Source organism: Euprymna scolopes, chromosome 4 (genome assembly GCF_053919585.1).
Source record: "Euprymna scolopes isolate OS-2025 chromosome 4, ASM5391958v1, whole genome shotgun sequence".
Classification (NCBI taxonomy): domain Eukaryota; kingdom Metazoa; phylum Mollusca; class Cephalopoda; order Sepiida; family Sepiolidae; genus Euprymna; species Euprymna scolopes.
In genome coordinates, this window is record NC_136485.1 from 137,909,703 (window position 1) to 137,936,344 (window position 26,642).

General features: G+C 33.6%; 1 protein-coding gene across 1 annotated transcript; it reads right to left on the minus strand.

Annotated features, from left to right (window-relative positions):
- Positions 1-251: 251 nt before the first annotated feature.
- On the minus strand, positions 252-24,114 carry LOC145269340 (kelch domain-containing protein 1-like). Its single transcript, XM_080125044.1, has 9 exons — positions 23,743-24,114; positions 16,838-16,979; positions 14,736-14,888; positions 12,797-12,927; positions 8,997-9,120; positions 7,559-7,711; positions 5,120-5,275; positions 3,613-3,786; positions 252-694 (listed from the first exon to the last, which is right to left on the minus strand). The coding sequence occupies exons 1-9, from the start codon at positions 23,812-23,814 to the stop codon at positions 636-638; spliced, it is 1,164 nt and encodes a 387-aa protein (XP_079981170.1). The 5' UTR covers positions 23,815-24,114; the 3' UTR covers positions 252-635.
- Between the last annotated feature and the right edge of the window lie 2,528 nt (positions 24,115-26,642).

A 26,642-nucleotide genomic window follows, 5' to 3' on the forward strand; every position in this document is an offset into this window, starting at 1 on the left:
AGTTAAGATAAAGGGGCGCAACTCTTGTATTCACAATACTGATGCAATTTCAGAATATTTCGATTTTATTTGCAGTATTTAAATTATTTAATATTTAGAAACAAATTTTTACTGACCATAAATACGATTTTCAAGACCTTCAAGGAAAGACATATGGACTTTTCAAAAAAAAAAAAAAAAAAAAAAAAATTTCCAAATTTGTACAAACCCTGAACTCATTTCTGGTAGATATAAAATAGAAAACTTCGAAATTTGAGTATTTAAATAGACCATTTTTTTTTATTTCATGAGAAAGTTACAATTTCATTTAAGGCAGTGAAAATGTTCAAAAAACGTTTACAGAATTTTCACCCAATAAAAAATATTGGGCAACAATTATTGTTCACTTTGGTTTTTATTCAAATCAGTAAATTAAAACTGACAATTATTTTAATTCAAATGTCCCGAGTAAAATCAGGTAAGTAACAATTTTCAAAGCTCTAAAAAAGGAACGATGCTTTGAAAAAAGGAGAATAGTTTTGTATAAAAATGAATGGAGACAGTAACAAGGGAGATGGAGGACAAATTGAACTTTGCGACACCAGGAAACCCAGTGTTCATTGGGTATTTACAAAAATGAGGACAGTTCGTTTTTCTTATGCGGAATCTTTCTCTTTGGTTTCTGGAGTTATGGAACTTCCTTTCAGTAGAGATTCTGGAAAAGGAAAACTTAACACATTAATAGAAATAGGTTGCCCATTCATAAGATACGTATAAATATATTTCAATCAAATTTTTGAAACAATGAAGTGTAAAAAAAAAAATAAAAAATACTTAAAAGATGGAAAGAAACTGAGACATGTGCATAAGAGTATGTTTTCTAAACAGTTCACTTGTATAAAATAAAAAAAAAAAACTGACATTGAAACTAAAACCTAATGACCGAGTCAAGTATAACTATTAGGCCAGCTTAACACCATCTTTAAAAGGGTTTTTTAAACCTACTTAACAAAGGTCATGTTCACCATTCGCATAACCCACACGGAACCATTTTTCAATTTTAACCCCTTAGCAGCCTTTTTTTCCAGATGAAATCTGAAAGTTTTTAAGTGTGAATACCTTAGTATGTAGATTAAAATTGTTAAGTATATAGGTTGAGAAGTGTGCGCGCACACACACAAAAAAAATTGTTTACTTCATTCTAAAATTAGAATTTAGGAAAAAAAGTCAATCACAAAGACTCGTTACGAAGTTCAAAACTTCTCCCACCAAACCGTATAAGCTACCATTTGCATCAAGTATGGTTATCATATTTGGGCCGATACACCAACCACCGATACATCCTTGAACATAGGATGTTTATCCTGCATGACCTGGCAAGCTTCAGCGCCAATGCTGCAATGATGCATCCGCCCCGTTTTACAAGTACTTCCAGAAAGTACTTCAATGAACTTAGCTTACCTGTACCTCAATATAGATAACCTCCCCAGACTTGCAACAAAACCACCCATATAGTGTATAAGTCTCAAGATGAGTTTTTACTTTCTGGTTTCTTTTGAGACAACTTGACTGGAATTATTTCTTGCTCCAATTTCTTGCAAATTTAATTGTAAAGTGAAATATAGCTTGCTTCATAACTCCCCACCGGTCATCCCACCACTATCGATCTGGGCCAGAAGATTAATGGATTACAAGATCCTCATGATATCTGCTGCACACTGCTTGTCCCCTACATGCATCCTCATGGTGCCCAAACTTCTGGCATTTAAAGCACTGAAGTGGGTTTGGTGTAAAGGGTTCAACTTTTTCAACATTGAACCCAAATTTGATTTCCTTTTGGATAGTGAGTCTATCAAACTGCATAATGTAAGAGTTTGTATGTATAGTCTGATTTTTTTTTTTTTTTTTTTTTTTTATTGTAATTCTTTCAACGTTTATTACTCCTTGGTTTTTAAGTTTTTATCTCTTCAGTAGTGCACATTGAGAGGTCTTTCGATTTTACTACACCTTTGGATGTATTCAGATTCTTGTGTGGATAAGTTTTGATATTTATGTTGTGGAAAGTTTTCATTCCTAGGAGAAAAGTGGCATGTTTTTCTCTTTCCACTTCCACCAGTAGGATTTTATTTTTAAAAGTTTTTACATTTTTGGGGATAATATATGCCGGTATAATTTTATGTATAATAAACGGTGATAAGTCAATTATTTCGGTTTCCTCTGGATTCCAATACAATAAATTTTGGGGATGTTTGATGTAGTTCATTATCTGAACTATCAGAGTCAACGTGTTGGCGCTTGGAGTTTTTTTATACTTGGCCATATACACATACATTAAATTCATTGTTTATGCTCCCCACCCACCTCGGAGTCCAATATTGGGGCATGTTAAGGGGAAAACTTGTCATGCCAGGGTTACATAAACAGTATATTCCAAATGGGAGCCATGAGCACCCATAATCCTTTAGTTACACAATCCAAATCATTTGTGGTAACTTCCGGCACTATACAGCTAGGTCATAACTTTAATCATTTGGCACTAGCCACCGCCTTCTAACACATGGAAAAGAGGGGGAAATATATAGTTTATAGTGGTACAGGGTAGAACTGTATTTGTTATGGCTTAAAGGAAATTGATGGAAAAGTAGGTATTAGGGCTTGACGTAACTAGCTGATTGATCGGATCGGGCCCCTCCGACCGCCCGTCTAGCCTTATACATAAGTCCAAAGTGGAGTGTTGCAACTGATATCTTTAATTTCACTAGATTAAAGTTACTCAGTCACCAAGATCCTTTTCCGAGTCATTACGGTTTGCCACCCACAGCCAACAGGTAGCTCCTTTGAGAGGCTTTTACTCTCTGCAGGGGGGACAGGTGTATTCTAATGTCCCACCGACAGGGTTGGGAAGTAGGGAAGGAAAAAAAGGGGGGGGGAGGGGAAAGGGGCTGTTTTTGTTTTTGCAGAACATAAGTTTTACGAAAGAATAGAAAACAAAGACAGAAGTTTAATGTAGGTGCATTTCGTCTCCGGAAGCTACTAGACTAAAGTTTCAATATAAAAAAAATCTGATAAGCATGGAAATTTTTAAACAAAGGATTACAAGGAATCAAGTATCCATTTACAAACGGATTACTCATGGAGGCACACAACTAGTCAGGAGAGCTTTTTTTTCAATCTTTATGAATAAATTGTTGCAATTTGATATATAACAAGGGTAGCATTTTAAATTTAAAGGTTCTATTTCTAGAACCTGGCAATAGGAAACTGACCAATCCAATGGATCTACATTCTGCTAGTAACCAATCAGAATTTCTCCATAAAGTATTGGATATTTTAGAAATCCCACAATTGTGTCCACACAAGAAATCTTTTGCCTGCAAAATTTATAAGTCCAAATTCAAAGATCAGCTATCAAGCGAAAATTCTTGAAATTAAAAATGCCTTCCAACTCAAAATTTAGTCACATTTCCTAAAGCAAATATTGTACATTTGTTTTTCTGATAAAAAAATTCTTCAAATGGTGTAAAGAGTGAATATAAACAGCACGTTGGAATTTTGCTTGCTTGCTCTCTCACACACACACACACACACACACACACACACACACAAAAATTTAGCGAAGTTAAAAATACAAACCAGTTTTTGCAAGGTAAGTGTCTGTTAAGTATTCTTTGCATTGCATAGTTGTGGCATCAAATTGAGCTGAACCTCCATGAAGCACTAAATGGTCACCACAAACACCAACTGAATGTTGACCACGGGCTGAAGGAAGATAACCAGTGACATGTGGCTGAAGCCATTGACCAGTACCTGAAACAAGTGTTCATTTCAAATTAGCTTTCAAAAAAAATTTACATGCAAGAAATTTGCAGTTTGTTTTAGAAAAAAAAAAAATAAATAAAAAAAATGAAGTGGTTTGGTATTAAGACAAGACAGGACAAGTTATCTGCATATGTTTTTCATTAATAAAAAAAATAAATTCTGGTTTTAGCCGTGTGTAGGCTCAGCCGTTTCAGAACCTATCTTTTGCAAATTTCACAAAGGTAATTTATATTTCTGGCAGAGTTCTTTAGATATATTTTTTTACAGAAATTCAGATATGTATCGACAAATCCTATCTAAGTTTTATAGAAGAAAACATTTTTACAGGGGGAGGGGGAAGGAATATTTTACGTTACACTGATGCAAGTTTTGCCAGTGTAATGTAAAATATTCCCCTGTAAAAATTTTTCATCTAAAAATCTAAGATCCTCAAGCCTAAATATCAGCTGACATATTGTAAACAGACGGAATTTGATGAACGACTTTTGCAACTGGGCAAATTATTCCTCGTAATATAATATTCAATAGAGGATTGATTCTATAAAACCTACGCAATCTGCATGAATTAAAATATATTCAAACGTATTGTATGACCAGACAACACTGTGTCCAGCTAGTTTTGATATGAGCGAGAAAGGTGAGGGGAGATAAGAGTTTTGGCTGAGCAATGGTTCAGTTTAATGGCATATCAACCCTTTTCAGGTTATTTAATACTGAATCCAGTGATTTTGAAGTTTTTAATAGAATATTTTTTTTTAAGTCGGTTTCAACTTAATCCATAGTTGGGACCCTAACAGGTACTACGGCATTGAAGCATCAGAACAGATACTACACTGATCTTGGCCTGAAGGCCTGCCAAGTAATTGTTACCTTAATAGTCACTGTACAGGAGGCACCTATAAAGCAGACACTCCATCAGTTGCACCTCTACCAGGGGGTAGGGTAACTACTCCTTTACTTCACTGCTGTGGTGTTCTGTAGCTGCGTCTGTAATGCAAGGTTACATATGCCAGCAATTGCTGGCATCTCAGAGTCCAGGACAAATAACGTCTGCATAGTTAGAGCCATACTTCACTGGATACATCATACAAGGGTGACAGCAGGTCAGCTACTGTTCCTTGCAGAAAACTCCCAATCTCACCTCTAGACATAGGTAATGTGATGAGCCTTCAGATTTGGTCATAGCTAGCACAATTGAAAGGGAGATATAGATCAGACTAAATAGTGAACAGATATCAGAGTGGCCACCAAAAGGGTGAAACCACGTATGCCATGGAAATTTGTCTCGCTAGATAGTCAATACCAAAATAAAAATACTTACTAAGGTCAAGAACATGGACATCTCCAAAATGGCTCTCAGAATCACTACGTCCACCCATAACAATCATCCGGTTTCCTAAAATTGTGGCAGAATGGTAAGAGCGGCAACCAGGTAAACGTCCGGATAAGTCATCCAATTTTTTCCATTTGCGGGTGTCTGAAAAGATATTTTGAAAATCTCTACAAATTGATAAACATGCACTCATAAGTTTGTAAAATTTGTTTTTTTAAACTTAAAATGTTTGGACTAGTGTCAAATCATTCTGGACTTGAAACCCATATCAGGTTTTGTCGTAACTTGAACAGATGGATATCATAGAAATTAAAAAATCCTGAAAATTTTGGCATGTAATCCAAATGGCTGTAGATTCAGAGCATTAGGTCACCATTTTTTTTTTTTTTTTTTTTTTTTTACAAAGGCATCACCACATTATCAAGGCCCAGAGGCCACTCAAGGATAAGGGTTAAAGAGTGTACAGTAGAAGTTGGTCAATATAGTAATCATTAGTAATGAAAATTTGGTAAATTTAATAACTTATATGGAACGGCTCATCAAGAACTTATTTACGTTAGACTTGAACACAACCATATTGTAGTCAGCCGGAAAGCAGGAAAACGGAAGACAATTCCACAGGCGTGCAGTTCTAAGAAAGAAGCTTTGTTCATGGAATCTATGTTTAGGTTTAGGCACAGATAAAGAGTGGGGGAAATTATTGATAGTGTTTACAGCTAGACGAGTGTTTCTTGTGAAAGTTTGGCGAGGGGGGACCATAGATTGAAGCTCAGTTGAACACTTTCCATGAAAATAACGATACATCAGAGACAAACTCGCAACATCTCTTCTGTGAGATAGAGGTTGTAAGGAGGAGAAAAGGACATCTCCTACGAGGCTACGAAGTCTATTTTGAACTCTATCAAGGCAGGACAAGTCCTTTCTAGCAGCTCCTGCCCAGATGTGACAACAGTATTCCATCCTTGGACGTACCTGGCTCTTATATAGATAGAGAATAGCATCAGCAGTGAGATATCTACTGGATCGATAGAAAGATCCCACCATTTTTCCAGCGGCCTTGGCAACAGATTTGATATACGTGTTCCATTTAAGATCAGGAGTAATGGTCAAGCCCAGAAGCTTGTCAAAACTTGAGGCCTCCTGAAGACGAGAGCCATTCATTTCAATTGATGACAAATGTGGATTAAAATGTTGATGATGTAAAGAGAGAAGCTTGGTTTTAGATGCATTAAAAGTAACCAGCCACTCCTTTCCCCATTGTACTACATGCTCAAGATCAGAGGAGAGAGAATTGGAGAGTACTTGCTCGTTTACTGTCTTAGATGTGGTACCATAAATGGTAGTGTCGTCAGCATAAATGTCTACAAATGATGTAAGGATATGATTTGGAAGATCATTAATGTAGATCAGGAAAAGAGTTGGGCCCAGGATGGATCCCTGAGGGACACCGGCATTAATACTGTGAGCTTCTGATTTTTGCCCCTCAACTACTACTCTTATGAACCTATCAGAAAGAAATGATTTAATAATTGAGAAGACTTTTCCAGCTATACCATAGCTAGCGATCTTATGAAGTAAACCTTTATGCCATACCCTATCAAAGGCTTTAGATATGTCAAGAGCAATTGCCCTAGAAAGATTGCCACCGTCGAGAGATTTGCTAATCCTATGCGATATAACTGTAAGGACATCTGCTGTAGATCTAGCAGAACGGAAACCATATTGAGTGTCACTAAGAAGGTTATTTTTGTTGAGATGTTTGATTACTTCTGTATTTAACACAGATTCTAGCAACTTACTCATGACGCACAGGAGACTTATTGGCCTGTACTGAGAGGGGGATGAGCGATCACCTGAATTCTTAAATACAGGGCATACTGATGAGATTTTCCATTTTAAGGTGATATTTTAATTACATCTTGAACATTTTCAGTTCAGCACTGAAAATTCAGTTTTGGTAAGTTGTCGGACCTAGACACTCAAATGATTGAAGATGAAAAATGATTTTAGATTGAAAGTTTCATATGTGCCCTAATATAGAAAAAAAAAATAAATAAAGATGGCCGAGTATTTAACCAGGGATTTTTTTGGACATTTCTACAAGGCTTCAGAAATATTGGGGAAGCATCTAGTTTGGATATTTTAAAAGTTAAGACTTCATGAGAGATAGATATCTCTCTCATATATATATATATATATCTCCCCCTTGATGGTTAAACATTTTAAGAAAATGGAATAGTTCAGACATGCTGTTCCCCCACACAAATATTCTAACCAAGCAAGGTATCACTCTACAAGTACAAAGAAATCAATACAAAAGAATCTCTTCTAATTATAGAACTGCTACAGATTCATACAATGCACTAATCTGGATAATTTGGGCAGGAAAAAAAAAAAAAAAAAAAAAAAAAAAAAAAAAAAACTTACCAATATTATAAATATGTACATCATTCTTCCTTTTTTCACAATCACGTCCTCCAAAAATGATAATATCTCTTCCATGGGCACACATGGTCATGGCAGCACGGGCGCTCGGAAGAGCCAAGTTCATATGCATCGGTTGTGACCAAGTATTGTTTTCTAGAAAGACAAAAAAAAAAAAAAAATTTAAGGAAATTTCATGGTTTTGGTCATTCTGACATTGTCGACATTCAGACCCTCTGAATAGGGAGATGCAAACGTGCTAGGAGTTAAGCAGTTCAAAAGTACTTTAGAAGAGGGGAGGGCTGGGGGATAATGTGCCACTTGTATATCAAATATTAAGATTTATCAAAAAGTTCGGGACCATTTTGAAATAAGTTGATTTTGTTTTAGTTGATTTTGTTAATGTCAGTTATCAGATATGGATTGGATTTTAAAATTTTACAAAACTGCAACCTAAAGACCACGCCAATTAATATAAAATTGGTTCATGGTTAAAGTTTTGTTCTGGTTAGATATGTCCGTGGGGAGGAGTTTTGTTCTGGTCAGATATGTCCGTGGGGAGGAGTTTAAAGAAAAACATAAAACTCAGAATACGAGGACTAAACAAAAAAAGGCTGCCCAAAGTGAACCCGGGGTAAATTTTCTACTCAACTTTTAAAGTATTTTTAAAGATTTATATGAAATGTCACTCAGAATTTATCAAAAAAGTTTAACTGACATCACAAGTTGAGGTTTTGTTTACTGATATTGTTATTGCAACTTTTATCAAGTCTGCTCATTCACCCTTGAAGAGCAAGATGAAAATGTTCGAATAAAGTGATTGAGATTATATTGTCTTTTGAGAAAAGATTTTTTGAAGTGATGAGTGGGAAAAAAAAAAAAAAAAAAAAAAAAAAAAAAAAAAAAAAACTCAGGAAGCCTCTAGAGCACTACTACAAGCATTAAAATTAAGGAGACCCTACTAAAAACCAAGTTTCTACCACCCCCACTGCTTGAAAAGAAGGCCTAACAAACAAAAAGTAAAAATAAGAAAGTCAATTCACTGGAGTGCTAATAAAAGCAATAAATATGGTCAATGATTAAAGTTATATCAATTTTTTTTTTTTTTTTTTTTTTTTTTAATTTAATAAGGTTGGAAGGAAAGCATTTTGTTGACCTTGTGTATGCTTTGAATAGCAACAGTGGCTACGACAGCAACCATGAAACAGGTAAGCAGACAAATTTTTGGAAACCGGAGGTCAGACACCAGATGGACAGTTTAAACGTTCAAGCAAGCTGATCCGAGTTTTATAATTATATAGATAGATTAGGGCATTGAAACCCTACAAAGCTGCAGCCACAAGGATTTTAAGGTTAAGTTCAGAAAAATTATAAATTCATTCAGATGTATCCAGGGAAGGGGTAGGGGGATTAAGTGCGTTAGAACATTACACTAACAAACCTGTATTAAAGATGTAGAAGTCATCAAACCATTTGAATTCAACACCCTGTTGTCGAAGACCAGCATCTTCGTCTGAAGAAACTTCCTCTTCATCAGATCCTGGTTCATCTGCTTCTTCCTCTTCCTGATAAAGAAAAAAAGATGGAATGAAAACGAGTATCAACATTTCAGGTTAAAATTCCATGTCAAAAGTTGGAGATAAGTCAAATACTAAAAGAAATAAGCAGCCCTACACATTTACGCGATTCAAATTAGTGCACATTTACATAACTCATTAAGTGACTAGAATGCTGAAACTAACAAAATCAAAGAATTATTTTTCTATATAAACTAGCCTGGAGGTGTATGTTGAGGAGAGAAAGAAAAAAAAAAAAAGTGGTAGTAGGCAGACAGCCTCAAACCCACACCATAAAGGAGGGTAAAAAAAAAAAAAAAAAAAAAAAAAAAAAAAAGTTGCATCTTTACTGTTGCACACAAACCAGAAGTGGTGTAGGTTTAAATTAAGGCTAGTCAATCGAAAAGAGGCAATGATTTTCAAAAATACCGGCGAAAAAGCGACTTTGTAGCAAAGTGCCCAGTTGAGGATGAAGGAATGAATGTTTTTGGCCAGTTTTTCAATATTTGTTGTCCGAAGGGTCGAGCTTTAGCTAGTGGGTTGATATTTTTTCCAATTGTTTTTGTGAGATGTTTGATTGGGATATGATTATATTTTCCGGATATTTCTCTAATCATTTTCCAGGTGGTTTTGGGTTTAGTGGTAGTGTTAAATTATTGCCAGCAGATTTTTTGGATTTTCTAATGGTTTCAAGTTTCAGCTCTTTGGTGTTTGTATTCCATTAAGTTGTTGGTTTTTTAAATTTTCTTAAGGCTGCCTCTAGATCGAATCCTAGTTGGTTTCGTAGGTGCTCCATGTGTAATCTAAGAAGCTTGATTACACAAGATCAATGGCACTAGTTGAGTCATTTGTTGGATTTAATATGGGATTTGATTGAGGTACAATTCATTTTTGTTAATTAGTTCAATTTTATTTCCTTTTGAGTCTGACTTTACATCGCCATAGCATACTGTGGCAGTTAAAATCTATGAGGATGAACGGTGAAAAGTTAGTTTTAAATTTGCTAATTCATTTTCATTTATTAGTTCATTGGGGAGAGGGGAGGGGGGTCTTTTGAGCAGATTGTGATTGTTTTGTTTAATATGACTAGTTGTAATTTCTTAGATTTGTTTTGACAGAAATTACTTAGAGGTAAGTCATTCCTTACAAGAATTGCGGTATCTCTATTAGCATGAAGGGCTGTGTTATGGAAATACTTTTATTGTTCATAGTTTGGCGTTTGGAAATTACTATGGTTTTGTAGGAAGGTTTCTTGTAAGCATCACAATGGCTGGGTTAAAGAGTGAAATGAGTATAAGTAGTTATAATTAGATTTTATTCCACAATTCCATTGGATTAGGCACAGCAAAAACAAAAGGAGGGAGCAAGTATCTTATTTTTGGACAGTCTTTAAAAAATCTAGCAACCAATACAAAATTTTTGCTGATTAAGTGAAGAATGAACTTTATAACTATTTTTCATAATCGATATTTTTATTTTCGTCTACAACGCCCTTTTATTTGGGTGGTACAAATATGCTTAAAATTAGCCGAAATTGAAAATGTATTGTGAGAGGGTGAGGATGGTGGCCCAACTATCATACTAAATGCAGGACTTTTTCAACACCTACAACTAGCATTAATTTAAGTTTTTTTTTTTTTTTTTTTTTTTTTTTTAATTTCACTACAAATCTACAGAGCAATATAAAAATTTAGGAATCATTTGAAATTCAGGTACTTATATTTTTACATATTTTTATAGCAAATCCTAAATTTAGAGAAAAAAAAAAAAGTTCAAAACCTTTATATTTTAGCAAGCGAGACAAGTGGCAGTGAATGGTAAAGTTTTGGAAAATTTTTAATTCTATTAAAAATAGAAAAGTTATTCTGCTTTTCATATGAAATTAAGGTATTTATCTTTCTGAAAAAAAAAAAAAGTTGCTTAGATTTTAATCAATTTAAAAAAATATTTTTAAAAAAACTTCAATTTTTTGGCAGTGCCTACCATTGGAGGATTTGTTTTATCTATCCATGCAGTTATTTAATTTTCCTCTATTTCCATCCTTTTAGAGGTAGAGGGGTTTGCCATTGACAAAGTCTTGTTTGGATCTGGGTCTTGCTTGAGATGTTTTGGCTTGTTCATGGTTTTTTTTTCAATCTTGGTTACTTGTTTTTTATCTACGGTGTTTTCGGCTTTACATTTTTTTTTTGTATATGGAATATAGAGTTTCTTTTCTGAAGAATTCTTTATTTGCTGTTTTATTATTGCTTATATTTCATAAGTTTCTGGTGATTGTTTTGTTGGTTTCTGTGGTATTTTTTTATCAATCTTGTAGATTGAATCTTTGTTTAGGTTTGTTATTTCTATTTTATCCAGATTCAATTTTTTTTTTTTTTTTTACTAGGCTTTTTGAAATTCTGGCCATTCTTTGATGTAATTAGTTTATCAGTTCCTTATATTGATTATATTTCTATGTTGGCATGATTTAGCTGTCTTGTCTCAGTATATACATGTCTTTCAAGTATGTATCAACTATTCTGGCTTCTGGGATAGTTATGTTTTTTGTACATTACTTCCATTATTTCTTTGTTTCACACATTTTAGAGAAGACCAGATTATATTTGCATTTTTGCATTCTTCGTTGTGGTCTGGCTCTTAACATTTTCCACATTTATGGCAGTTGAAATATTTTAAAAGCTGGAATGTATTGACCTGTTACATTTAAGTATTTTTGGGGTATTGATAGTTAATGTATTGTGTTTTTATATTGATACGGATGTGGCTGACCACTCGGTTTTTAAAATTTGGCTTTTAATTCTTCGTCTGTTGCTAATGATAGCTTGTATGAAGTGTTTAGTCTTTCATGTGGAAAGACTACACTTATACTCATGAAATTTCTCCATTTTAAGTAGAGATTGGGCATCTTTATAATTAGTTATTTCGACTTGCTAATTTCAGTCTTATTGGTTCCGAGAAGAGGGTGGACCTGTAAATTCACCCTTGTCCGTTTATCTGCCCGCACTTTTCTCAACTATGCCTTGGAATTTTTGAAATTTTGCACAAACATTAAGCATGATATGAGTAAAGTAACAGATTTTCCGGGAAAACTCGGGCCAGGGCCAGCACCCTCACCCTGTAAAAAGAACTTGCTACAGAAGCCTATGCCCCTCCAAGGGCTCAAAGGCTATGGATGGATGGAGGCTCAACGTCTAACTTTGGTGATGTAACAGGAATCTGAAGCAATGTGAACATGCCATGGATTAAAACCACATACGCTAAGAGATTAAGATTCCGTTTTGAATTTTAGTACATATTTCAAACCCAAAATAAATTTTTAAAACATTACAAAATAGAACAAACTAGATTTCTAAGGTAATCTTAAAAAAAAAAAAAAAAAAAAAAAAAAAAAAAAAAAAAAAAAAAAAGCCATGATTTAACAGAAAACCCCTCAATCTTTGAACAGATTGAAAACATTTAACATTTTTGACCAGTTACAAACTAATTGGTTTACATGAGAATTGACAGTCTTTATGCAGCGACTTAAGTGGATTTAAGAAAATTAGTATCCAGATTCTAACAAAGAAGCTATTAAATCCTTCCTATGTCAAACAAAGTAACCTTAAGTTTTAAAGCTAGCTCACTGAAAGAGGTAAGGATATTTTCCTTTTAAAAGCATCAATAAAATTGAAAAATAAAAGTTACTTACACCTTCCTTGTGAACTTTTGGACCAAAACCACCAAAATAATAGATACATTTCCCAACAGTTACAGACGCCAATTTGTCTCTGGGACTTGGGCCACTACCAACTACTTCAAGAAGTGACCAGGTACTAGATTCTGTAATAAATTTTGAAATTTTAGTACAGGAAAAAAAAAAAAAAATTTAGCATTTCAAAACTTATTGTTTAAGAATTTCAACTAATTCACATGTTAAATAGAATTAATACGGCAGAAATCTATGCAAAACAAATTTGCCATGAAGATTCAAAAGAACACTTATAAAACAAAACAGACCAAAGATATTTGCCAGCTAATCAGATTGGATTTCCATTTGATGAGCAAAAATCAGTAGCTCAGAGCATTACTGCTGGAGTCCCTCAGGGATCCATCCTGGACCCAACTCCTCCTGATCTACATCAATGATCCTCCAAATCACATCCTAAGATCATTTATGGACATTTATGCTGACGACACTATGGAAACACTTCAAAGGCCGTAAACTATCAAGTTCTGATTCTCCTCTGATCTTGATCACATGGTGCTATGGGGAAAGAGGTGGCTGGTTAATTTTAATACATCTAGAACCAAGTTTCTATCTTCCAATAATCAATGCTCTGATCCCCATCTGGCATCAATCAAAATGAAGGGCGCTTGTCTTGGGGGGGGGGGGGTTCAATGCTTTGACAAACTTCTAGGTTTGACCTTTACTCCTGGTCTGAGATGGAACATGTACATTGAATCCATTGCCAGGGCTACTGGTAAAATGGTTGGATCATTCTACCATTCCAGTAGATACCTCACTGCTGATGCAATTCTTTACCTGTATAAGAGCCAAGGATGGAGTACTTCTGCCACATTTAGACAGGAGCTGCTAGAGGCAGTTTATCCTGTCTTGATAGAGTGCAAGATGATTTTGTAGTCTAGTGGGGAATGCCCTTTTATCTTCCCTACAACCTCTTTCTCACAAATGAGGTTGCGAGCCTGTGTCTGCTTTATTATTTTCAAGTGCTCATCTGAGCTCCAATCTAGAGTTCCTCTGTCCAGACTTTCACAAGTTATCTAGCTGAAACTAGAAACTCTTTGTGCTTAAACTTAAATGTAGATTCCATGACCAAAGCTTCTTAGAACTGCACACCTGTGAAACTGCTCCATTTTTCTGCTTTCTAACCGACTACAATATGATTTTCTTTAAGTCCAACTTGAACAAATTTTTGATGAGCCATCCCCTTAATCCAATTTACTAAATTTCCACTGCTAAAGATGACATGTTCTTAATCATTGTACACTCATTAACCCTTATCAAGGCCTGGAGGCCACTCGAGGATAAGTGGTGACAAAAAAAAAAAAAAAAAAAAAATTAATTAATTTTTCAGCCTGTTTTTTTTTGCAGATCACATCAACATTCTAGGAAGCAACCTTTTGTTCATGCTGCCAGTGTTCCTGTTCCTACCATTCTTTACTGTTCATGGCCCAAATTCAAATGTTGACAAAAGAATAAAAGTAGTCTTGAGACTGAAAGTGGCAAAGACTTATAAAATCCATTTTACATCTTCAGTAAAAAATATCCAGATGCTTATTTAGAAGCAGACCTAAATAACGAAACTAAGTTCCAGAAAAATCTGATAAACATGGAATTAAGGCGATTTAAAAATCAAGTCGCATAAATTGATCAAGTTTATATAGAAAATTACAAATTTTAGTAATTTGTATTTGGAAGGCTATTTTTAACTAGGGAGTTGTCTCCCCTTTTAAAATATGACGTATCAAAACTATCACTTTTTCTTAGTCAAAACATTTAATCAACATGTTGATTTGTGGACCAACATATTTGACATGAACATGCATCAAAGGTTTGATTTTTCTGTAGTTTTCACAGTTTCATTCTTAATGAAACTTCATATAAAACAAATTAAAAATTCACCCACCTGTGTCATAAACATGAAGATTACTTGACCAACCAGTTTCTTGGTTTAAGCCACCAAATACATAGAGCTTATTGCCAACACAAGACATTGTGGAACCAGAAGATGGTGATGGAGGTGTGCCTTTGGCTTCACATTGTGTCCATTTTTCATTATCTACAATAAAAAAAATAATCAGTTTTAGTTTTCAAGTGTTGAAAGTTTCAATTGAATAACTCCAATCAATAGAATCAAATATATCTAAATTCAAAGTTCAAAAATAAGTTAAAGTGAAAAACTAGAAACCAAAATTTGCTGACTGCTACTATTAGCAATACACACGGGCAATAAAACGCTTTGGATAATCAAAGTCCAAGGGGGTTCTGCAAAAATAGTTATTCTAAAAACCAAAGCACCAAGTTCTCAAAATACAGTTTTGTTTGGAAGTTATATTTTAAAATGAATAATGCATTGTTTTAAGCAAATATAGTGATTTAAAAAAAAAAAAAAAAAAAAAAAAAAAGCCTTTTTGGTAGATTTGTAAATACTCGTACCGCATTAGTCATTAATTTGGAAACTAATCAGAAGAGATGTTAGTTTTAATAGTTTGGGTGTCTGAAATACTTTTGACCACTTTGGTGTTCAAAACCTTGAAAAGTTGTGGAAAAAAAAAAAAAAAAAAAAAAAGATACCCATAAGTTAAGCAATCTTTTTATACTGTTTTATCCGTTAATTAAAAGTAATTGCAGGTTTTCTCTTGTAGCTAGCAATTCAAAATACTAATACCTTGAAAGTTTCTATTTGAGTTTGGATCAAAAACAGTCTGTAGCAGCACTGCTATAAACAGGGATTTCAGAACAAATTCTAAAATATTGTAAACATAAAAAATATTCTGACATGTTTAGTTAGCACTATTAGCAAATTAAAGCAATTCCGACCAGTCCGGCATTACGAACTTGTTCAACTTGCAATTTTTTTTTCATATTTATGGTCAAATTTATGGTTGAAGAGATAAGCTTTATAAATACGTAACTTGTGCCCTTTTATCCATTGCATTAGTTTTAACAGCAAATTTAAGTTTTGCTTTAAACAACTGAAAATGTGAACAATTTTTTTTGGTTCACATGAGCAGTTCCCTCTATATTTTTCTTTTTGGGTTTTACATTTTTCCACCAGATTATCTACTGGACTCTAATCTACCAGATAAAAAGCAAAATTTAAATATTAATAGGGGGTGCTCAGTTTCTAAAAGTTTTGTGTCACTGTAGGAAAAACAAAAAACAAAAAAAACATGAAATTAAAAAGAAATTCATCTAAATTGTCAGCATCAGCATGGAGTTTGATAAATAGGTGGACAAACATTTTCAAAAGCCAATGATTGGCCACTAACTGTAAATATGTGTCAAATGCCTTCTTTAAAGAACTCCCTTAATCTTTCCCCTAAGCCTAGGTAGTAGTGGCAAGCCTAAAACAGTCCTAACACTAAGTGAATGGCAAATTCCAAACAATTCCTGTAAGCCAAATACAAGAAAAATCCTTGACAAAAAATGGACAAGATTTATCTTTCATAAAAATCGGTTAACTGTCTTAAAATGCTAGAATGCCTTCCAAATGGGGAATTTGGACATTAAAAATATGTGGAACTAACCATTCTAAAATGGTTAGTTTTGTTTCTGTCAAGTCTTCAGGATTTTCAATTTCCCTTAGCCCTACCACTGCAGATTTGGTATTTTCAAGAGACATATTCCAATTCTTTCTACAAATAAATTTCATCGCTTAATTTTGCATTTTAAAGATGTAAAATGTTTTACTAAAAAAAAAAATTGCAAAGTCCATGGACTTTGACAGGGAATAGACATTTGAGGTGCAAAAATTTCAATTGAATTTTAATTTAAAAGATTCTTTGCTCACCAATTCTTTCTACATATGCCATTGAAATATTTTAAGTCATTTCATTTTTATTTTTTTATTTTTAAATCATTAATACTATACATTATATATGCATTATCTGGACTACCATTCTGAGTTTTACATAAAAAAAAAAAATTTCCATTCAACAGAATAAAGGCTTCAAAATTACTTTTGAATAATAAAGCATTAAAAGATCAATGAAAATTAAATCTTACCACAGTCAAAACAAATAAGTTCATTAATAGTCTCCACTTCATCGTCCTTGCACTGGATGACCCCACCAAAGATGTAAAGTTTGTTGCCAATTGTGCAATAAGACTGACCTTCCCGGGCAGGGAATGGGCAATCTGGTTTCGCCTGAAGAATAAAGTTTGAAGAATAAGTTGTTCAGAAAATACTTCTGAATTAGGGACATGCTTTAGAAAAAATGTTTAAAAGTATAGACAGTTTGGCATTTCATGTACTTTCAGTAGTGAATCAAGTGGCATAACTTTTTCAAAGATAAAGCTCAGACTATTTTTGGAGGAAATCTGCATAGACTTGGAATTTAACTTTAATCTTGTGGAATCAGTGGTCTCCAGTTATTAAGTTTTCATGCTAAAAGTAGCAAATAGTATGTTGCATCATGTCAGGAGAGCAATTTATAACATTTTTAAGAGATAATGTTTATTCAGATATAGAATTGAGTTATTTAGAATTCACCCTAATTAAAAACTAATTAGGTCACAGAAAGGTTATTCCAAAAATAATGGAAATTGATTAGTTTCAAGTCAATTTGAGTATCTGAGAAGTAACCGTCTCTTGCCCGCCATTATGAAAGTAGCCTTCATAGCCAGCGCTGCTCAGGTGTTTGGAAGTGTGTTGGGGAAAAAAAAAAAAAAAAAAAGGCAGACAGGCTCGAACCCATACCACAAAAGAAAAAAAAAGTGACGTCTGCTCTTACGTCCATTGCCAATGCTACCATACTGAAATTGGCATTTAGAAACCCATTCTTAAGGGGAGGGAAGGGTATTTTAACTATTCCTGTACTTTCAACTTAAAGATATAGTGAAACTTGAAAATACTTGTAAAAGGTTTATTATTTCGAAAATTAGTGTCAAGCATTAATACAAGCACAAGAAATAGTCACAGGGTATCTCATATCTTTGAAATCTTGACAATGACTTAAAAATATACAAAATACTGTTAGAAACCCAACCAATAAATGTATGTGACATTACGGTTTCTAATAGTATTTTGTATATTTTGTTTTAACTCATTGTCAAGACCATTTTTTCAAGTCTAAACCTTAACTGAGGATATCTAAATTATGTGGTTCGATAAATTTCATTGTGATGCATTTTTGTAACGTTTTACCTCGTTTCAACCTTAACATTTTTATTTTATTTTTTTATTTTTCGGGTACACTGAAAACGAATATCGCATTTAAATTTTCAGCAAATAAGTAGCTTCCCAGATATTAAATGTCATTTGTTATTGCTGGTGGCCATCTTGGTATGCACATTTGCGCATAGTTTCTCGGGGGGTTGCGTTTACGCACTTGCACATACCAAAATGGCCACCAGCAATAACAGATGACATTGCTTAATATCCGGAAATTTGTAGAAAATTTAAATGCGATATTCTTTTTCAGCATACCCTAAAACCTATAAAAGTAATCACTTTAAATGTTAAGGTGGAAACAAGGTAAAAAAAAAATTACCATTTTATTTACACAATCGAATTTTCAGTTAACCAATAGAAATGAAAATTACCATCAACTGGTGAATATAGTTGCTTATCAGGATTCCTGGTACTGTAAAAGCTACTGCGAGGATTCACAGAGTACAATTTATGGTTGCATCTCAAAATAGGGGTATATTTTGGGCCAGATAGAGAATTTACAAAATTGAAAATTGGACTGGTCCCCAAAATGCATAAGTTCTGGTCGACTATGGGAGTTTCCATCATCTACAGAAATCGAAAATCTATGAAAAATTTGATCTAAGTGTAATTCATATAGATTCAATTTCTTTTGAGGGGGAGTAGTAAATACCGGCCATGAATGCGCTTTAAGTTTTCAATGGCTACACTCCAGATTTGGTGAGGGAGGCAGGTAAATACCTACTCTCAATAAAGCTATATTTAAATAGTATAATATTGCTTTTGTTCATGAATAGACACCCACTGTATGATACCATGATGCGCTAGTTAAAGAAAAAAAAAAAATTACATTTGTACATCTTAAGTTATAATTCATGGCTTAGGTATAGAGATTTTGACTGCATAATCAGAAAGAGCACACAATTTTTACATAAGAGTACAGAGTTTCACGAGAATAGCTTGAAAAATAAATAGTGGCGAAACTACCAAGTTTCTTGAAATTTAACCCACTTTTTAAGTGTCCACGGAAAAACTAATTTTGCCACTTAAAATTCTAACTAACTACAGATGGTATTTGCATAATTCAAACGGTTTTAATCAGATTAATCTAGGCACCGCCAAAAATGGCCGCAAAATCAAGTTGTTTTTTAAAACTAAATTACATTTATTAAAATCCATTATTTCTGAGTAACTTTTTTTTTTCCAGAAAGATAAAACCCTGAATTTTATCATATAGAAAACAGAATAATGCAAAACTTTTTCTACTATTTTTAATTCAATTTTAAATGTTAAATTTTCCCAAAAAGTTAATTGACATTTTTTGTCTTGCACAAAAAACGTATTTAAATATTTAAAAAAAAGGGTTTTTGAAATAATTTATTTATTTATTGTCTAAGATTTAGGATGATTTTCTAAGAGAATATGCAAAAATATTATAATATAAGTACCGGAATTTCAAATAATTCCACTTATTCATATAGGTAACCAGATATTTCGCATCTATGTAGAGTTCAGATCGACTCTTTACGTTTTCGTTTTGATAAGAAAACTATGGAAGACCAAACAGGCCAAAAAAACTTATTTTTCAGTGACGAAAATTTCAATGTATTATTAAGCTGAGGCTGGCCAGTACCAGATGGGTGACCATTTGTATGAGTTTGGTTTTTAATGTGTATGTGTGTGGGGGCTAGGCTCCCCAAAATGGGGGGGGGGGGGCAATTTAAAGCAGAATAAAAAAAAATTATTTCAGCGCGTTTGGTCCACCGTAGTCGAAAGGCGGCAAACGTTTTCAAACGGGATCGAAAAAAATGATGCTATTTTTAACACAAAGGGCACAATATTTATCGAATGTTTTTTTTCTGTATCGATTATTCAAAGCATGCCCTGTTTAATAATGGTCATGCATTATTCGGCTCGCTAAAAAAAAAATTGTTAATTTATTTATCAAAAATTTTAAAATGGCTTTTTTCGTATAAATATTAAAAAAATTTTTTTTTGTTTTGCTTAACTTAAATTAATTATTTTACTTAACATATTCACCGAATTTCACACTTCAAAACTCAAAAGCGGGATAATTAAACACAATCGAAGTTCTGATATTCAGACGTCAAAATAAGGTATGCAAACAATTTTTTTTTTTTTTTTTTTTTTTTTAATCTATAATTCTGTCCGTTACAACAACACAATGTTTTGTTCAGTTTCAGATGATTATTTTAAGCATATTTGTTCCCACTTCAAAACAAGGGGGGGTTTTGTAAGCAAAAAAAATATATATATATAAATATCGTTTATGAAAAATAAGTACACTGTTATAAAGTTCATTCTTCTAACAATCGCTGAAAATTTCGTATGGATCGGATAATTACCTGATTTTTGGTAGATTTTTAAAAAGACGGTCCGTCAAAAAGTACTGACCTGCCCCCCCAGTTTTGGCGGTGCCTAGATTAATCTTTTCATGGAAGATTAAATTATCTAAAGAAAAAAGTCAACTTGTAATGCTAATTATAGATGGGTCAAGAATCAAGAGATAATTCAGTAAGATTTATTATGCTGATGAATTAATTTTTATAAAACCTTCAATTTCCAGGTCCACAGGGACCTCCACAGCTTTGTAAAACGTCAGAGTTTTACAATGTCAGCATTGTGTTTATTTTGTTAATTTCTATGGATGGGCATTAGCGCTATAATGGTTAATGGAAGTAACGTTTCCTATCGGATTTCCATATTAACATTGTAAAAGATTTTAAAAAAAAATTTTTTTAAATTACTAAAAAAATAATTTTAACGTCTTGACACTTAATGTTGCCTAAAAGCCTTCATACTTTTTGGAAAAGGTGCAAAAAGATAAAAATAAAATAAAAAGTTTACCTATCAATTTAAATCAAAACCGACTTTAGGCTGATTTTGGAATTTTATCATCAAAAGTCATTCTATTATATGAATACGTTTTCTTAATATTGGAAAGGGGTTATAAAAAAAATCGGTAATATAGTGCTGCTCCTCTACACTACAACAGAACACCGACCACTCTAATTTGTTTTTTTAGGGGCATTAGAGGTCGCTGACAACGAATCTGATAAACCCGTCGCAAATTTACCGTTTGCATGGTATTAACTCCTGGTCCCAGAGACTAGTTTCCGCCATTTTACAGCTTCCGTTTACGCTACGCGCGTGCACGGTAGCATAAACGGCGGCTGTTAAATATGCCTTCGCGTAGCAAACTGCCCTTTTTACATGGCGTACGGATCTTCCGGAAATTTTAAATTATATGAAAAATTGGGTTTGTATTACTGTACACAGATTCGAAAAAGTTGTCAAAAAACAAATATAGAACAAATAAATGTTATCAAAGGCAAGATAAGTTACTTTTCTACCTAACTGGATATATTTTTTGTGTTTTTATTCAGTGTAACATGTTTATTCAGCTCGAAAAACATGCAGTGTTTACCGATGTATTGGAAAATTCAAAATGGCAGCCGACTCTCTCGGAGAGGGTACGTTTGAGAAAAGGTATTATAAATAATAAACTAGACAAAATACTGTTAGAAATTCGCTCAATATATGTTACCGTGACACAAGTTGACATATATTCGGTTGTTTTCTAACAGTATTTTGTCTAGTTTATTATTTATAAACTTTTCTCAAACGTACCCTCTCCGAGAGAGAGTCGGCTGCCATTTTGAATTTTCCAATACATCGGTAAACACTGCATGTTTTTCGAGCTGAATAAACATGTTACACTGAAGACACGAAAAATATATCCAGTTAGGTAGAAAAGTAACTTATCTTGCCTTTGATAACATTTATTTGTTCTATATTTGTTTTTTGACAACTTTTCGAATCTATGTGTACAGTAATACAAACCCGAAAAATTTAATACAAGAAAAGTACAGTACTCCAAGTGTTCCTTTTTTTTTTTTTTTTTTTTTTTCAGAAAAAATTATCGTTGTCGGACAATTTAAATTACTCCACCCTCGAAAATTCCTTTAAAATTACCACTAACGTTTAAAACGTTAAGAAACAAGTAGTTTCTATGGTCACCTTTTTTTTTGGGGGGGGGGGGATATTCAATTATAGGAATGGTAAAACTATACAAACACCGTGACAGCGAATTAACCCTACCCCTAACGCTGTCACGGTGTTTGTATAATAATACCATAGGAATTGTAGATTTTAACAGGTGCTTATGCACTTTAACCGTTTTAACGTAAGTAACGCCGAGATTAACCGAGCAGAACTATTGTTTTTAACAGTCAACATTTGGTAAGAGGCGGGGGGGGGGGCGCCCCTCCCACCAAATGCAAACAGAATTTTTGTAAAATATTAAGTTCTGCTCAAGAGTTAATTAAACTGCATAAGCACCTGTTAAAAAAATTCATACAAGTTCTATAATTGAATATATCCCCCTAAAAAAGTGACCATAAAGTGAGTACATTTCTTTATATCTTGGAAATTACGTGTTTCCTGGAATTTTGAAAGTTAGTGGTAATTTTTAAAGGATTTTCCGAGGGTGGGAAGAGACCCCTGCCCCCGAAAAAAAAAAAAAAAAAAAAAAAAAAGACTTCTCCCCACGCATGAGCAAAGGACAGCAAGACCGTCTTAACGAAGGCCACGGGAGAAGTCAGTGTTTTTTTAGGGTGTTCGGCAGGGAACTCTAATCGCGACCAGTACCTTTACCAATTGTTCTAAAACAGTTTTCACGAGCGGTTTAAAACAAACACCACGTCTGCCCCCCTCAATTTGTGAAATTCTAAACGGTATGCAACTGCAACTCGCTAAATGTCGCCGCGTTACTTACGGAAAAACGGTTAATTAAACTGCAGAAGAATATGTTAAACAAGACAAGTTCTTTAATTAGCTACCCCCCCCCCCAAAAAAAAAAAAAAAAAAAAAAAATCATGCGCAAATTTCAAGCTAAAATAAAACTAGGTTACACGATGCAAATTTTTTTTTATACACAGGCATCACATTATCAAGGCCAAGAGGCCACTCAAGGATAAGGTTAAAGAGTGTACAGTAGAAATTGGACAATATAGTAATGAAAATTCGTAAATTTGTTAATTTATATGGAACGGCTCTTTGTAAATAAAAAAAAAAAAAAAAAATTAAAAATTTTTGAAAAAGTTTAAGTGAAGTTTCTAAATAAAAAAGAAACCTCAGTATGGCTCGTAAACAGAAGTGCCAACGAATAAAGCGGAGATATAAAAGCAAAATATATAAAGATGAAAATATATAATATAAAAGCAAACGGAGGAAAGTCATTTCCCGAGAAATTGAGGTTGACACAATAAAATTGATCATTCACCAAAGAGAATTAAAATAACCGACTAAAAGTACATTAAACTTGAATGCAAAGAAAAGTAGGGCACTCTGGATAGATGCGAAAAAAAAATCTAGTGACCGAATAGACAGACCAGTTTACAGAATTTATAACTATAAACTATTCAACTTAGTGTTTATGGACATAACGTTTCGGCTGAGGTAACAGAACTTCTCCATGTGCATATATTTCTATGACTGCTGATACGAGAATAATCCTAAATAAGGAGTTCAGTTCAAAACTCCGTAGATTTTTAAGTTTAGATAGAAAAGTGCGCCTGTAAAAAAAAAAAAATGGTCGGAAGTTCCATCGGCCGAAACGTTGAATAAAAAGGGAAAGATGAAAATACAAATTCGAAAATTAAAGGAGAACGCAAAATTTGGGATTCATAGAAAAAAAATCATATTAAAAAAATAAATAAATAAAATATATACTCACTTGTTTCCATGTGACATTAATATCGTTTTCAATAGGAGTCCCTTCGTTGATAAGACTAACTTCGTTACCCATATTTAATCAAAGTTAGTCTGGATTGACTGCTACAAAATAATACTTGCAATAGGCGGACGAATCTAAGAGACTGTTTTCCCGCTCTAACTTTTATACAATTTTCGCGGATTTTTTTTGTCTTTCTTTCGCTATTTTTTTTTTTAGCTTCAAAGCATTATGGGATTCAAAACAAAAAACATTTGCTCATTACATCTTTTTTTATTAAAAATGTACTTTTTTGCGTATTATGAGAAACTAATCATCAAATATTGATTTAATCATAAAATTTTAAATCTTATGTTAAACTCGTGCTTAAGCGACAACTTCCGTAATTTAGAAAAAAAAAGTAAATAAACCAGATGGTCGTGGCTCAGTCAGTAATGTTGTAACACATTCTGAAACTTGCATTGTACCCGACCCTTCTGAAAGAGGTTTAGTTTGTTTCGAGACCAGGCCGACAAGTATTTCCTTCGGGGAGGTGGGATTATTGCCAGGAGCCTAAAGCGCCCCTACCAGGGAATACCAATGTGTTCGACAGTTAGAACCTTTAAGAGTGCCCCTTATTTGATGGGACAATGATGAATTCTTGCTCAAACGGCGAATTCGGAATAGGGGCGTTTGAGTCAAACGCCCCTATTCCGAATTCGGGTTTGTATTACAATCCACAAAGGTACAAAAAGGTTGTCAAAAACAAATATATAACAAATAAATTAAATCAAAGGCAAGATAAATTACTTTTCTACTTAACTGAATAAGTTTTTAGTGTTTTTATTTAACGCAAAATGTTTATTTGGTTCGAAAAACAAGCAATATTCAGCGGTTCAGCGCTACCGGAGAACAAAAAATGGTACTTGTACAGTTTAATCAAGACATTAAAAATAAAAATAGCGAAAAAAAATAAAATAAATAAGGTTATATTGTACGTATTCGTTTTGAACTGAAGATCTCCGAAAAAAAATTCACTTAATTTGATAGAATAGTTTTTTGTTTTTGTTTTTTTTACAGTGGAAAAACACGTTTTTGTATAGTTTAATCAAGACATTAGAAAATGAAAATATCGAAAAAAGGTTATATTGTACGTATTCGTTATGTAATGAAGTTCTCCGAAAAAAATTTCACTTACTTTCATCAAGTAGGTTTTTTTTGTTTTTTCTTTTTAATTTTTTTACAGCGAAAAAACAATTTATTATGATACCGAGCAAAAGCTTCAATTTTTAGGGAAAAAAGTTAGTATTAAAGATGGGGAGGGAGTGTCGACGCTTTACATGGAGTTATCTCCCTGTGGCGTGTTAAAAATTTCCATAATGGCTGACTTCAACGCGCTCTCATAAAAACGTGTTTTTCTGCTGTGAAAAAAAAAAAAAAAAGAAAGAAAGAAACTTCTGGATCAAATTAAATGAAATTTTTTTCGGAGATCTTCAGTCCAAAACGGGTACGTACAAATATAACCTTTTTCGATATTTTTATTTTTTAATGTCTTGATTAAACTGTACAAGTACCTCGGTTTTTACGAGCTGTTAGCCAACAAGATAGCAGCTGGCTTGTTTCCCATGAAAAGGAATTGTGGAGATTTTTTTCCACGCAATTAAATGAATCATGAAAGCTCAAGAATTTGCAATTAGAATTACTCACTTCGGAGGTTTTGTGACATTAAGCATGCTTCTAGATTTATTAGGGAGGGCCACTCATAGTTTCTTACTTTCGGCCATAAGAGACTAAAGGTGTGGTACATAGGGTGTCTTCTAATAGTAGAAAGCTGAAAAGTTAAGTTAGAATATTGGCAAATTGGTATACCATTCTTGAGTAAAGTTCCTGAAAAAATAATAATATCGAAGTCCTTCATTTCTGTGAAAATAGTCGGGTTTCTATTACAAACCAAAAGACAAATATATAACAAATAAATGTTATCAAGTACAAGATAAGTTACCTTTCTACCTAACTGAATAAGTTTTTATTTAATGTAAAATGTTTATTCGGTTCGAAAAACAAATAATATTAAGCGTTACTGAAGAACAAGAAAAAATTCCGTGATGTCTTTGAAATCTTGATAACCACTTCAAAGTAAGAAATAAAACAAAATTGTGGTAGAAACCCACCCAATAAATATCACGGTCACATTTAGTGAGTGAGTTTTTACCACCATTTTTTTTTTATGTCTTATTTTGAAGTGATTATCAAGAATTCAAAGATGTAACGAGACATCACTGCCATTTTTTTCTTGTTCTCCGGTAGCATTGAATATTACTTGTTTTTCAAACCGAATTAGCATTTTACATTTCTCTATCTATATAAAAGCCAAGTACGTCCAAGGATGGAATACTGTTGCCATATCTGGTCAGGAGCTGCTAAAAACAGTCTATCCTGCCTTGACAGAGTACAAAATAGACTTCGTGGCTTAGTGGGGGATGCCCTTTTCTCTACCCTGCAACCTCTCTCCCACAGAAGAGACGTTGCGAGCCTATCCTTGTTTTATCGTTATTTCCATGGCAAGTGCTCGTCTGAACTCCAATCTCTGGTCCCCCCTCGCCAATCTTTCACGAAAAACACCCGTCTAGCTGAATCCACTGTGAAAAATTTCCCCCACTCTATATCTGTGCCTAGATCAAAACGCGGATTCCATGAACAAAGCTTCTTTCTTAGAACTGCATGCCTGTGGAACTCTGTTCCGTCTGCCTGCTTCCCTCCGGACTACAACTTGGATGTCTTCAAGTCCAATGTTAACAAATTCCTAATGAACCGCCCCCTTAAGTAAACACTTCATCAAATCTCCACACTAACGTACTGTACTTGCAATAACCCTTATCCCTGAGTGGCTTCCGGGCCTTGATAAGTGGTGATCACTATGTAAA